This window comes from Mycteria americana, chromosome 4, assembly GCF_035582795.1.
Source record: "Mycteria americana isolate JAX WOST 10 ecotype Jacksonville Zoo and Gardens chromosome 4, USCA_MyAme_1.0, whole genome shotgun sequence".
NCBI classification, from domain to species: domain Eukaryota; kingdom Metazoa; phylum Chordata; class Aves; order Ciconiiformes; family Ciconiidae; genus Mycteria; species Mycteria americana.
In genome coordinates this window covers 3,951,264-3,964,352 of record NC_134368.1, presented here as the reverse complement: position 1 = coordinate 3,964,352, position 13,089 = coordinate 3,951,264, and the positions used below count along the sequence as shown (strand labels likewise).

Here is a 13,089-nt window from a genome sequence, read left to right as displayed (position 1 = left end):
GGTCCCTCTGGATGGCAGCACGATCCTCCTCGCAGTTTGGTGTCGTCAGCAAACTTGCTGACAGGTCTGAGGGTACTCTCAGACCCATCTTCCACATCATTAATGAAGATGTTAAGCAGGACTGGACCCAGTAAATTATTCTTAACTGTGGTCTCAAAGGTCCTTGCAAACATTTCTGAATTAATTAAACCTGCATCATTTGCTTAGGGAGTAAAAAAGCCAACTTGGGAGCCTTTTTATGGTAGGTCAGGCCGAAGCACAGCGATTTCCAGTTTTCGGCAGCAGAGGTAGGAAGGGAGCTTGGGGAACCTCCTTCCAGGGTCTGGCTGGTGAACGCCTGGTTCTCTCTACATCCACCCACGATGGTTTCACGCATGTTGCTGCTGCCATTGCATACTTTGAGAGCCTGTATGATGGGCATGGGATAGACTCACTAAAGATGACCTCCATGAGGAAGACTGATCCTGGTCCAGGCCATCAGTTTTTGACATCATCCTAACAGCGCTAGCTATTTCTGGACGCCCAGAAAGCCAGGTGGGAGTATGGTTGGGTTCCCTCCATGCATGTATGATGATGTTGCTCTTTGAAAGAGGACTGTGTGTTCACCTGTTGGACTGAGGGCCACAAAAATGGTCAGAGGGCTGGAGCACCTCTGCTATGGAGAAAGGCTGAGAGAGTTGGGGTTGTTCAGCCTGGAGAAGAGAAGGCTCCAGGGAGACCTTATTGCGGCCTTTCAGTACTTCAAGGGGGCTTATAAGAAAGATGGGGACAGACTTTTTAGCAGGGCCTCTAGTGACAGGACAAGGGGCAACAGTTTTAGACTGCAAGAGGGTAGGTTGAGGTGGAATGTAAGGAAGAAATGTTTTATGATGAGGGTGGTGAGACAGTTGACCAGGTTGCCCAGAGAGGTTGTGGATGCCCCATCCCTGGAAGGGTTCAAGGTCAGGTTGGACGGGGCTCTGAGCCACCTGGTGTAGTAGAAGATGTCCCTGCCCATGGCAGGGGGATGTCCCTGCCCATGACTAGATGATCTTTGAAGGTCTCTTCCAACCCAAACAATGCCATGAGTAAATATCAAGGTGCAGGAAAGAGGTGATTTGTTGAAGGTTGAGCAGGTGGAGAAAGCAAAACCCCAAGCCCTTACCGCAGGCTTCTCCTCCTCCTCATGCGCCGTTCGTTACAGCAGCTGTGCTCGTGTGGAAGCCGCCTGTTTATTTAAAACCAAAAAAAAAAAAAAAAAGAAAATGAAGTGGATTTTCAGAAAGGGTGAATGGTTACTGTGATTCATCTTTTCTGTTGAAGAGTGGAAAAGTGGAGGGTGGGGTGGGGGAATAATGTTCAGTGACACATCAAAGGCCTCGTTTCAGCTTCGGAGACACATGCAAGGAATTAGTCACTGCGTCTTAGTGCAACAAACCCCTCTTCCCTCCCTAAACTCAACAGCTCCTCCCCCTGCGATGGCCGCAGCTCTGGTGCAGGAGATGACCTACACCGCATTAACCATCCCAAGGTGGTTTGGAGCCAAAGCAGCTCCTTGCATGATGTTAAAGAAGAGAAGAAGTCAATGCATGGCTCAAGGAGCCTCCCGCAAGATGCTTGGCCCCCGGGTGATCTCCCGTAGGGGACCGGGCTTTGCTTTTCGGTGCGGAGCTCCCAGCAGCAGGGCTCATCCTGATCGTTGTTTTCCCATCCTTTGCATCTCATCCAACGCGAGAGGTTGGGGGTTACGGAGAAGGGGAACCCGGGGTTCCGTTCTCCCCGTTCTGCCGTCGGACGAGCCCGTGGGCAGCTCTCCTCTGCCATGGATCACAGCTCCAGCGAGAGGCTGGAAAACCACAAATGGGATTTAAAAGGAGCAGGGAGGGGGAGAGGGAACAGCAGGTTTGTTTTCCAGGGCAGCTGAGCCATGCTGATGGCTTGCTGCCACTGAAAAGAAAAAAAAAAAAAAAAAGACCTTTTTCCCCTTTTTTTATGCTCACACTTGCTCTTGTCCTACTGTGAGCTGCTTCAAAGAGCTAACCAGTGCAAACACTAATCTTGCTCCTAGTTTTGCCCTCTCCCCTGCCAAAAAAAAAAGAAGAAAACCGAACAATTTTTTATTTTTCACTGTGGTTGGGGCCAGCACAAGGCAGTCGGGTGGTCTCGGTTGAGCCACTACATTTTAGCATCCTGCTGATAGCAGCAGTGGTTTCTGGGGTCCTGGAAAGCTGGGTGGAATTTGGGTTGTGTCTCCTCCTCGCATACAGAAAAAGATTGCCTCATTTTCCAGGAATTAGAAATATGTCAGAGGTGGGGGTAAATCCTGCCTTTGATTGTGGACGGCTGTATCCGGGTAGGATCTGGGCAGTTTCTGCAGCGCTAAATACTAATTCTTTGCTTTCTGGAAGCACAGGGCGGTGCAGCCAACCCCCCCTATGGCAGCAGCACACACAAGTACCATGTTTAAGCCACTTATTACTTTATAAAGAGATTATTTCCTTTTCTTTCCTCCTCCAGCATCAATCATCTTGACAAGATCCGCTTATTTTAAAACGTACGTCCTGCAGCCTAAAACCCAGCCTTTCCTATAGGAAGATCCTGAGCAGCGTACAGGAGAGAGCAGTGCCTATACTGTATATATATATATATAAAATATATATCTAGGAAAAAAAATGTATAATATTGCTGGAAACACCGGTAGCAATTATTCAGGTTTCTAACCCTGATTTTTGAAAAGGAAGGTTTAAAACGAAGATGCGATGCTGAGCATCCCGACCCGCCGGGGCAGCGGTGCCGAAGCCGGCTCCTTTCTCCTCGGCAGAGCCGGCGCCGTGACGTCAGGGTGTTTTTCTGCAGAGCTCGCAGGATGTTGCAGCCGGCCAAGAGCTGTGTTTATGTTGATAACATTACAAGTATTTCCTCTCCGTTTCCGAAACCAGCAGGGAGGGAGCCGAGGGGGAAGGGAGACTCGGGTTTCTCCAGTTTTGGGGTAGGACTCTCAAGGCCTTTTATGTTAAGAAGCGGGTAACGGCATACCGCTGGCATTTATTTATACTGCATTTGGGAGTAGGGAGTGTTTAATAGCAGGGGCTGGGAGCTGGGAGCTGGGCCGGCACAGCCCTCCCCTTGCGCAGAGCTCTTTCGTTTGCTCTCTGCTCCGGATCCAGTTTTAAGGTGATAAAGCGGCGCTGGCAGCTCATTGCTGGTCACAGGAGCAGCTCCCAGGATTTTTGTGTAATGATGTACCCAGCAAGCCATGATGCTCTCGGGGCTGCCCGGCGTCCTGTTTCTTTTGACATTCACAGTAATAAAGCCATAAAAACCGAGGACCCGCATGGACCGCCTGCATCCAGCTTTCTTCATGAAAACGGGGCAAGGCTTGAGGAAATTCGGTATTCTCTCCCCTTGCCAACCTAATGCGATCTACTCAAGGATCAATGAACTTATTAAATGTAACATCAAGGGGATTTGAAAGGCAGGCGGCTGCCTGCCCACTGATGTAATCCCAGGGCATCAGAGCTGCGCTGCCAGCTCGGCGAAGGAGGGACCTGCATCATCCCACCCTCCCGAAGAGGTTTTGCAGCCGGTACCCGTGGCTGGGCAAGCAGTCGCCTTCAGCTCTCATCCATATGGCAAGCACGGTCACGGAAATAAAACCAAGCTCTTTTATTGTATGTGAGCTACTTCCCCCTAACAGAGGGCAGAAAGAAGAGGGGATTCACAGCTTTTACTTCCTTCCGTCTACCCTCCATGTCCTGCTTTTGATACCAAGGGAAAATATGTTGAGGATGGGGCAGAAGAGCTTCGGAGGCCAACGGGACATGCGGCTGTTGGCCTTAGGGAGCGGGTTTGGGGTCGGTATGGGCTAACCCATCGGTCTTTCCTTCCTTAACTTTCTTGCAAGGACTTCAGGGACCACAAAGGAGAGCCAGGTCCCCTGAGGTCCAGCCCAGCTCTGCCACCCCTTTGCTGAGTGACCAAGAACAAATTGTCATTCCCCTGGTATTTGAGGTGTACTGCAAGAGCTCAAAATGTCCTTGAAGCCATTAAGAAAGGCTTGGAAGAGATGAAGATCTGTATGGTTTTCCAATGATCGGTTAGTTGTGCCAGGCGGTGAGGAGCAAGATCTCAGTGTGAGGAGCCGGTAGGATGCCAGCGCGGTGGGAGCGTCCCCGTTAGTGACTGGTTTGTCTGCTCTTGGGGAAAACTGCTGCTGCTGAGCTAGCGCTGGCATAGCTGTGGGAATCCCAAACGAACGGGATCCCAAATGAGCGCAATCCCAAATGAGTGGAATCCCAAATGAACAGGAATCCCAAATGAACGGGGATCCCAAATGAATGGGATCCCAAATGAACGGGATCCCAAATGAGCGGAATCCCAAATGAGTGGGATCCCTAATGAACAGGGATCCATTAGGGATCCTCCCTAATGAATGGGATCCTAAATGAACGGAATCCCAAATGAACAGGACCCCAAATGAATGGGATCCCAAATGAATTGGATCCCAAATGAACGGGAACTCTCATTTTGAGAAACAGGGCAGGGGGAAGAGGAAAGGAGCCCCATCCATCTACGAGAATGGCGTTTCTATACAAGTATTCATCAAAACACAGTGAACAGTCACTTTTTTTCCTAGTAGTGTTTGCAGGAGAGCCAGGTCTTTCCCTTTACCTTGTTACCTTTTTCTTGTTGCGGTAGTGATGGGTTCCCAGCGAGGGAAGCGGTTGTGAATGCGAGACCTTGGCTCCTTCATCAGCCCCTGGGAGGTTTCAGGAGCATCTCAGTGCCACCGTTACGTTCGTTTGGAGATTCAGCGTGGACTTAGCTTCCTTCTGCCTTTGCACGTGGGTCTGATCGCAAGGGGTGCCCTGTTTCTGTGGGTTTCCACAGTGCGATGCTCAAAGGATCTGTTTCCTGCAGCGAGTTGCTTTCATTTATGCTGGTGGCACAGCTTTGTGTGCTTCCAGGTTGCAATTAAGCATGGGGAGGACACGAGCTCCCTTTCCTACGCTGGGGGGGGTGGAAAACCTCTTTGGCTTAGGACCATCTCAGCTCCAGAGTGCGATTGCTTATTGAGTGGCCTTGGAGCAAAAGCCGACATCCGGGTGCGCTTGCGCTGTGCTTTTCCCCAAGCTCCAGCTGCGCTGGCTTGCTGTCAACCCTAAAAACATAGAATCAGAGAATCAGAGAATCACAGAATGGTTTGGGTTGGAAAAGACCTTTAAAGGTCATCTCGTCCAACCCCCCTGCAATGAGCAGGGACATCTTCCACTAGATCAGGTTGCTCAGAGCCCCGTCCAACCTGGCCTTGAATGTTTCCAGGGATGGGGCATCTACCACCTCTCTGGGCAACCTGCTCCAGTGCCTCACCACCCTCATCATAAAACATTTCTTCCTTATAAACATCAAGTTTTCTCTCCAAAGCCAAAACAGTTTAGACCAAGCGCATCTCAGACTCTGGCAGGCAGTTGAGCGAGTTGCCTGGGGTGCGTTAAGCACCAGGAGTGGAGCATGTCATCAAAACCCTGCCGGTCACAGGTTTTCTGGACATCCCACCCTGGAGCAGAGCCTCGTGGGAGGCATTGCAGGACCAACCCGGCTTTCACGAAGTGCCAGGAGGGCTGAATCGGTTCAAATTCATCCAGACAGATATTTTAACCGGTGATCAAACCCTTTGCAAAGTTGGCTGCTCACACCAGTGGGACCCCTTGGAGAAAGCCCTGCCCCAGGACTGGCCGTGGAGGGAGCCGAAGGAAAGCTCTTATCTCTGGAGCTTGGTTTCCTTCTGGTTCAGGGTTTGTCTGACCTTTTGGTCACTGAGTAAGTTTGATTTTTGCCAGGTTTGCTTTCGGGGGGGAGGAAAAACATGTAAATGGGTGGTGCTGGTGGGAGGATACTCCCGGGTGGGGTGGGGAGGATCTTGTATTTCTGATATCGTTTCCAGCACGTTGATGACTTCAGTGTTGTCCTTTTGCCTGGAGTTTGGGATGGGTCTAGGTTGAAGCAGATTTAAATAAATACGACGAGAACAAACAACACGAGATGTATTTAAGAGGAGGAGTCTTAGACCACGTATGGGGAATAAAACCCTTTCTTGGCAGTGTGACAAGTTGACTTGGCAGTGAGATCTCGCAGCCTTCTCCCAGGAGATGCTGAAGATGCAATGGGACGTGTGACAAAAGCCTGAAGGACAGGAGAGAGTCGTACGGCAGCTGCCGGTCGATGGCACGTAGCAGAGCCGTCTCCGAGCCCTCTCTGGGTTCGCAGCAGATGCGAGATGCTGACCCGTCCTTGGGAGGCCCCGGGGTCTGGGGCTTGGCAGCTTTGGTCTCTCTTCTGGCCAGGACAATGACGTCTCACATCTCACTGTTGTTTGCCTCAGCCTCTGGACTCATATCTGTTTGGGAGGAGATAACGATACCCGTTTCTCAGGAGCTTTTTGAGGTCTACAGAGGAAAGAAATGACCATAAAAACCTTGTATTTAAATGGGCTGGGGGAGAAAGCCTGGGGGAAATAACTCTACTGATGTTATCGTCCTGTAATTTTGCAGGACGTTTCCTGGGAAGAAATGTACAGTACAACGAATGTGCAGCCTGCGCTTGCAGATGATCTTGGATTATTATTTACGGGTATTTGTTTCATCCTCACATGCAGGGAATCTGATGGGGTTTGAGTGGAGCTGAGCCTGGCCTTGTGTGGTTGTTCTTCCCACACCCAGTAACAGGCAGGGGCTTCAGTGAGCTGGCAGGGGTCCGCTGGGCACTGCCGGCAAGAGGAGCTGACCTCTCCTTCTTCCCTGCCTCCAGTTCCTGGGCATTTTCGATCAAGACTGCTTGCCGTGGTCTTCACGCGTATTGCATTTCAGTTTGCTCAAAGTATGCTCATTTGTAGACCGTTACATGAATATGTTATTAATTGTCTTTAAGACCAGGTACTTATCCTTGGTGCTCAGCTTCATAGCTCGTTCCTCTCGTGCTCTCCCACAGTTCGCTCATTCCATGCTTCATCTCTGGTCACCTTTGCTGGTCCACCAGACTGGGACCTCTCCATGCGCCCTCCCGTTGGGAACATATGAACATATCGATAAATCCTTCCCATCCACATGCATGCAGGGACTCCAGCCACACGTTCACTCCTCCCTTCCAGCTCTACACACGCAAGATGCACAGCGGCATCCCCGGTTTGAATTATTTTGGGATAATGTTGCATGAGGGTTTAAATAACTATTCTTTGCTCTCTTCCCCAGGTCAACATGGATTTGTGGTTCTTTCTTCTTTTGCTCGGAAGTGGCCTGATAAGCGTAGATGCTAAGAACATTACAACAGGTAAACTATGCTTGTTATCTCCTCTCTTTTGTCCCTAAACCATCTCTAGGACCAAAGGAGTAAGTGCTCACATGCTCGGTGACTTTCTCCTTCTGCCCTCCACTTAACTGTAATATAAAGTTTCAAAAAGAAGGTGATGGGCTGCAGGTGCTTATAAATCGATATAAATATCGATCCTCTCTTACAGGGGCTCTAATCTTTGTACCTCCTCAATACCATAATATGCATTCAAGTTACCTGCTTTTATAGGGTGTGCATCACCATGCTGTGCAAAACATTCTCTGTCCTGGACTTGGGATTTTTTGGCTGTTTTATCCTTGTAGTTACAGTCACACGAATCTCCGGCATCTAAGCCCTCCAATGTTGCAGAAAGATCTCTCACGGAGGTTCCCTTCTGCTTTCTCCTCTCGCAGAGCCACCCACGACAGTGCCCACCTCCCCCAGGAGCCCCACCAAAGCTCCTACAGCAGGTCCTGAGGATGGCACTACGACAAGTGCAAACAGCCTCAACATTAGCACTCCAGTGACTGTTTCTACCATGGCGTCAAAGCCACCTACAACCACAGCCACCAGGATCTCCCCCGACACCACCACTGTCAGCCTCAACACCTCCACCCTGGGGTCAACCATGCCCGTGCCTCCAGCCACCTCCCTGCTACCCAGCGTGACGCCGTCTGCTCCACGCACCACTCTACCCAGCACAGATGCGGAGACAACGGAGAGGAATTTCAGTGCGATGGTGACAACGCAAGAGACCTCTTCCGCTGCCCACAACGGTAGGCATCTCCTTCACCTCTTCTTCTCCAAGCCACTCTGCCTCTGGGTTTGTTTCTTTGCTCTTCTTCTGTTTTGCTGAACAAAAAGGAATGAGAAGACACTTTGGGGCAAATTCCATGGTGATACGAAACAACATAACTCCCTGAAGTGACCAGATCAGAAGAGATTTATCCTACCGAAGGTTTGGGCTTCTTGCCAAGATTCTGGGGCACCAGAAACCCTAGGATCTCGTTCCACTTTTGTGACAGATGAATTTCATCGCTTTTTGTGGTTTCCGGAGTGTGAAACAGGGCTAGTGCTGCACAGCTCCCAGGTGCTGGCTGAAAAGTTGATCCGTAACGGGTCTGTGTAGGCAATAAATCACTCCGGGTTGCTGCTCAGCTGCAGAGCTTGGGTTATCCAGAGTGTTGCTACATTTATTTGTATTTTGGTAGCCACCATGAGCTCAAGCCATGCTTTTAGGCACTGTACAAGCACACACACAACAAGGCAGTCCCTGTCCCAAAGGATGTAAGGCTTAAACTAGAGGTGGCCAACCAGGAGTGAGATCCAGCTCCTGGGGAAAGCTGGTAAGTTGGCTCATTATCCAAAATTAGCCAAGCTGGGGATGAAGGATGATGCGGTAGGACGGTGCTGGCCTATCTGGTAGGGTAATCTCTATGCTCCACCTGATGGTTGCTAAACTGCTTGCAGACACAAGCCACACATGATTTGATAAACCAACTGAAGGTGCTCTCTCTCCACCGTGATGAGAGCCAGGAGCAATGCGGTGAGACCTTATTGAGCAGAGGATTCCGTGCGCTGGATGTCTCAGTCTTGCATTTGCTGGCGCATCCGATGATGGGATGGATGCCCCGTCCCTGGAAGTGTTCAAGGTCAGGTCAGACGGGGCTTTGAGCAACCTCATCTAGTGAAAGATGTCCCTGCACATGGCAGGGGGGTTGGACTACATGATCTTTGAAGTCCCTTCCAACCCAAACCATTCTGTGATTCTATGCTTACATTATCAGTTTTTTCAGCATTACTTGGGCTACTTTAATCTTTGAAAGGTCTGGATGAGCAAGCGTTGTCTCTATTGCCATCCTGCTGTCATTCCCCTCTTGGCACATGATAAAAGTGGCCCCCAAGAATGTAGAGTTTAGCTGCTCAATGTAGGTTAAAAGCAAAAATCAGGCAAAAAGAGACTGAGGTGACCAGAAATCTTAGCTGATCTGTGATTCTTCAGCCATGGTTTGCCCATTGCTGCATCGTTTGAGGCCCAGCTTTGACTCTATGTGCCTCTGAGTTGCAACAGTTACATAGAAATGCCTGGTAAAGGTTATAGCGAAAGCCTTGGCAGTGCGGGATTTAGTGGAAAAACAGGATGGGTAACTTGGTGGTGGGGTGGAAAAGACTGAAAGAAGATAATACTGGAGTTAATGCAAGGAGAAGTCAAGTGTACATTCCTTAAGAATAGATTTCTCATGGGATATTGGGTGTAGGGTATCTAACCCCCTCTTCACGTCAGTGAGATGTGCGTGCCCTCTTCCTCTGGGCATCTTTGGAAACCGCAGCCTGTGAAGCTGCAGTGAAGTTGTCTTTGCTACAAACATAGGAAGGGATGTGGCTGAAGGAAGTTTGCAACCCAACTTTCTAAGTGTCCTGCCATCCCCGAACTCATCCAGCTTCCATTCGAACACAAATCCTCAAGGCTTTTTTGCAGAGTGAAGGAGTCCAGAGTAACCTTAGATACATGCACAGTGCAAGTTTAGAATAAATGTAGCCTTCAAATGGGAGTGATGGAGGCAAAAGCCTTAAGTACTGCTAAGACCTGGATTTTGTAATACGATGTCTGCTAGCGGGGGACTGAATTTATAATTTTTGTGTCTTTGCTACTTTGTTATGACTTGGGTTACTGTTTTTGGGGAACTCCCTTGGTGTACGCTATGACACATTGGCCATTGCACTATCAAGGCCAGATGTGGCTTCTCACTTGATGTCAGTCCTGAGAAAAAATGACCAAACCTGATTCTTTCTTTATTTCAAGTAATTTGTCAAGGAGCAAAATTAGTTTTAGATTTAAGATTAGTCTTTAGTTTAAGATTAATGGCCCTTGCCATTAATCTTAATGGGAAATTTGGATATCAGTCATGGAAGAATTAAGTGGTGCTCAAGAGAGGGACAGGGGGAGAAGGCGCCACATGAATTACATGGTCTACAGGCAGTTCCTGCTTCTCCAAACCTACCAAGATTGTCCTCAACCCCGTGCTGCAGCTCTCTGCACGTAGAACAGGGGCGTGGGGTGCCTGTGCCAGCAGCGTTGCGGCAGGAGAGCTGGGCTGTGCTCTCATCAGCACAGGTTTGTCCTGGTTTCCTCTAGATGAGACATCCAAACCAGCGGGTAGAGGCTTTCCTTGGATGCTCATCACCCCCATCCCTGAGCCCAGCTGCTCTTAATGGAACCCTTGGCTCAGCCACTCTTTTAAAATTATGCACGAGTGTTATCTCTTAATATTTAAGTGCTAATGAATTACACCAGTGACTTGCTGGTTATAGGCTTAAACAGCCTGTGTTATCGATTAAGAGCGGTAAGTCGTGTTTATCGAAGTTATAGCTCGGCTTCAGCTCCCTGCTCTGCTGATAAAAAGTTGGGGTTTGTTCCTTTTTCCTTGTTACTAAGTGAAGGCTGAAATTCATTTTATATCCTGGCTTTGTCGCTGGTGTTTTAAAGGAAAGATTTACAAGAAGATGATGATAGTTACTAAATTTGTTACTGTCTTGGTCTTTGATCCTTCCTGACTTATTAAAATGTATATTTCTTTGTTGCTAAGAGACTTTTGTTTTCTTTTTCTGCAGGTAACTCTGACAGAAGAGGTAAGAATTTTATATTTCATTGCTCTTTAGTCAAGCCCTCAGTAAAAATATTTCCAGAATTATTCTGCTATTAGATAGCTCTCCTTATGACACACTTCCAAACTTGCTTTTACAAAGCTTGTCGAGGTCTTCAGGAGAGCTGGTGACACACCGATATCTTAATTTGTGTTGGGCTCTTCTTTTCAGAAATAAACAATTCCGTACCAATTTGTACATGTCCTATTAGATATGATGAGTTCCTGCTGAATGCTCTGAAAACATGAGCGTTACCGTCCCTAGAGTTGGATGCCCAAGATCTAAGAAGCCATTCAATAAATTTCCTTCTTTTTTTGCTTATGAATTGTCTTTATTGACTGTGACTTACCCTATTTGATCCGGACCCATTCTGCAAATGACGTGGATAATTATTATTCTCCTTCCTTCTGTTGGCAAGCAGTAGCACAAATCAATTTCTTGTAATATAGTAGCACTTAGGCGCATTTTTCCATCTCTTAGTTCTGAGAACTGGCATCGCTACCAGAATATTTGCAATTGCTCGTTGCTTTAGCAGTGTAGGAACAGGTAGAGCGGAGGTACAGCCGGTCTGGTTGGTACCTAGAGAAACACGCTTCCTCGGTGTGTTTTCGTCATTGCTCTGAGGGGTGTTTCGGCTTTGTAAACTCCACGGCAATCCGCTTTGTGCTGCTTGGTGAAACCCGCGCCGTCCCGCTGATGGTATAGAGGAAAAGACAGATGCTCTGCGATAGCTACTGTCAGTACACATTCGCACAGGGGAAGTAAAAGGGACGCAGGTCCGAGGGAATTAATTTAAAATAATGGTTAAGGTGTTGTAGAAATATTCTGCGTAATTCCCTTGGATCTGGCATGGCTTAGGTGGTGTTTTGTGCTGTCTCTGTCGTTGTTCATCCCTGCTCCTGAGAGCACAGAAATGAAAAATGGGAAAAAATCTGACTTCCTTATGATATTAATACTGCTAATACTAATATTACCATTAATATTAAGTAATTAATATTTTCCAAGTCCTGTGACTTGGAGAATTATTCTGGGGGGATATTTGCAATGATACTGCAAAATTAAAAGCTTTCCTAACAAAATGTTTATTGAGGGTTATTTTGAAGATGAGGAGCAGGAAACTACTTTTTATCCAAATTAGTAAAAATCTTCTGCCTCTTAGTGCTGGCACTTGTACTATCACGTGAAACCACCCACCATGGTGTATCTCAACCACCAAGTACACTTTGACAACTGATTATTTATGACTCTTGCAGGAAACAAGTAGCCCTTTTACTTCCACCCCCCTCCCAAACCGGCGTTGGCAGAAGACATCTCTGCAAGCTTTGGGGCTGTTGGGTGAGCTGCCTGTGCTGGAGTGTTGGTGCCGAGCAGGGCAGCATGGAAGGATGTTTGCAGGTGGCTCTGCTCGCCCTGATCTTCTGGTTTGGGGTCAGAAGGGGATTTTTCCTGAAGTCAGACTGATGGACATTAGTGGTTTGCTTTTCCCAGAAGCACCCAACTCTCACAGCGTTCGCAAGTTTTTCCCCATCCCCTTTTAGTGACCGTGGCCTTTTAGGGCATCCGTAAGCTCTTTTTGTGCTGCGGCTGCTAACGAGACGGTTTAATCCTTCACAAGCCTGAAAGGGAGAGGCCAACTCGGGTATCTTTGGCAGGCTCGCTAAAAAGTCTTGCCTGCTTTCCCCAGGGGGAAGAGAGTAAAGCTGCACAAATATTTATGACTTTACCTGTTCAAGGGGTGATGCCGTGCTCCAGGCTCAAGCTCCACGTCTGAGACCGCTGTGGGGATGTATCAGCAAGACAGATCCCTTCCCGGTGGGGCAGTGTGGATGAGAAGAGCCCTGCCTTCTCCTGCTCCATGTCTAGAGTTGGTATGATGGATAAAGCGGTCATTTCAGTAAGCAGAAAACCCTGGTCCTTGGCTGGAGAGATGCTAATGCCTCCTGGTGTGCCACCTCCTGAAGGGATCACCCCATGAATGCACCATAGAATCAGAATGGTTTGGGTTGGAAGGGACCTTTAAAGGTCATCTAGTCCAACCCCCTGCAGTGAGCAGGGACATCTTCAACCAGATCAGGTTGCTCAGAGCCCCGTCCAACCTGGCCTTGAACACTTCCAGGGATGGGGCATCTACCACCTCTC

At 48.5% G+C, this 13,089-nt stretch overlaps 1 protein-coding gene across 3 annotated transcripts in view; it reads left to right on the top strand.

Annotated features, from left to right (window-relative positions):
- Positions 1 to 13,089, top strand: part of PTPRA (protein tyrosine phosphatase receptor type A) — a 132,461-nt gene that overhangs the window by 95,290 nt on the left and 24,082 nt on the right. For all 3 annotated transcript variants that reach the window (XM_075499486.1, XM_075499488.1, XM_075499487.1), the window contains 3 exons: positions 7,227 to 7,305; positions 7,719 to 8,081; positions 10,918 to 10,935. In XM_075499486.1, coding sequence (XP_075355601.1) covers positions 7,227 to 7,305; positions 7,719 to 8,081; positions 10,918 to 10,935 — 460 coding nt within the window. The remainder of the gene's footprint in view (positions 1 to 7,226; positions 7,306 to 7,718; positions 8,082 to 10,917; positions 10,936 to 13,089) is intronic.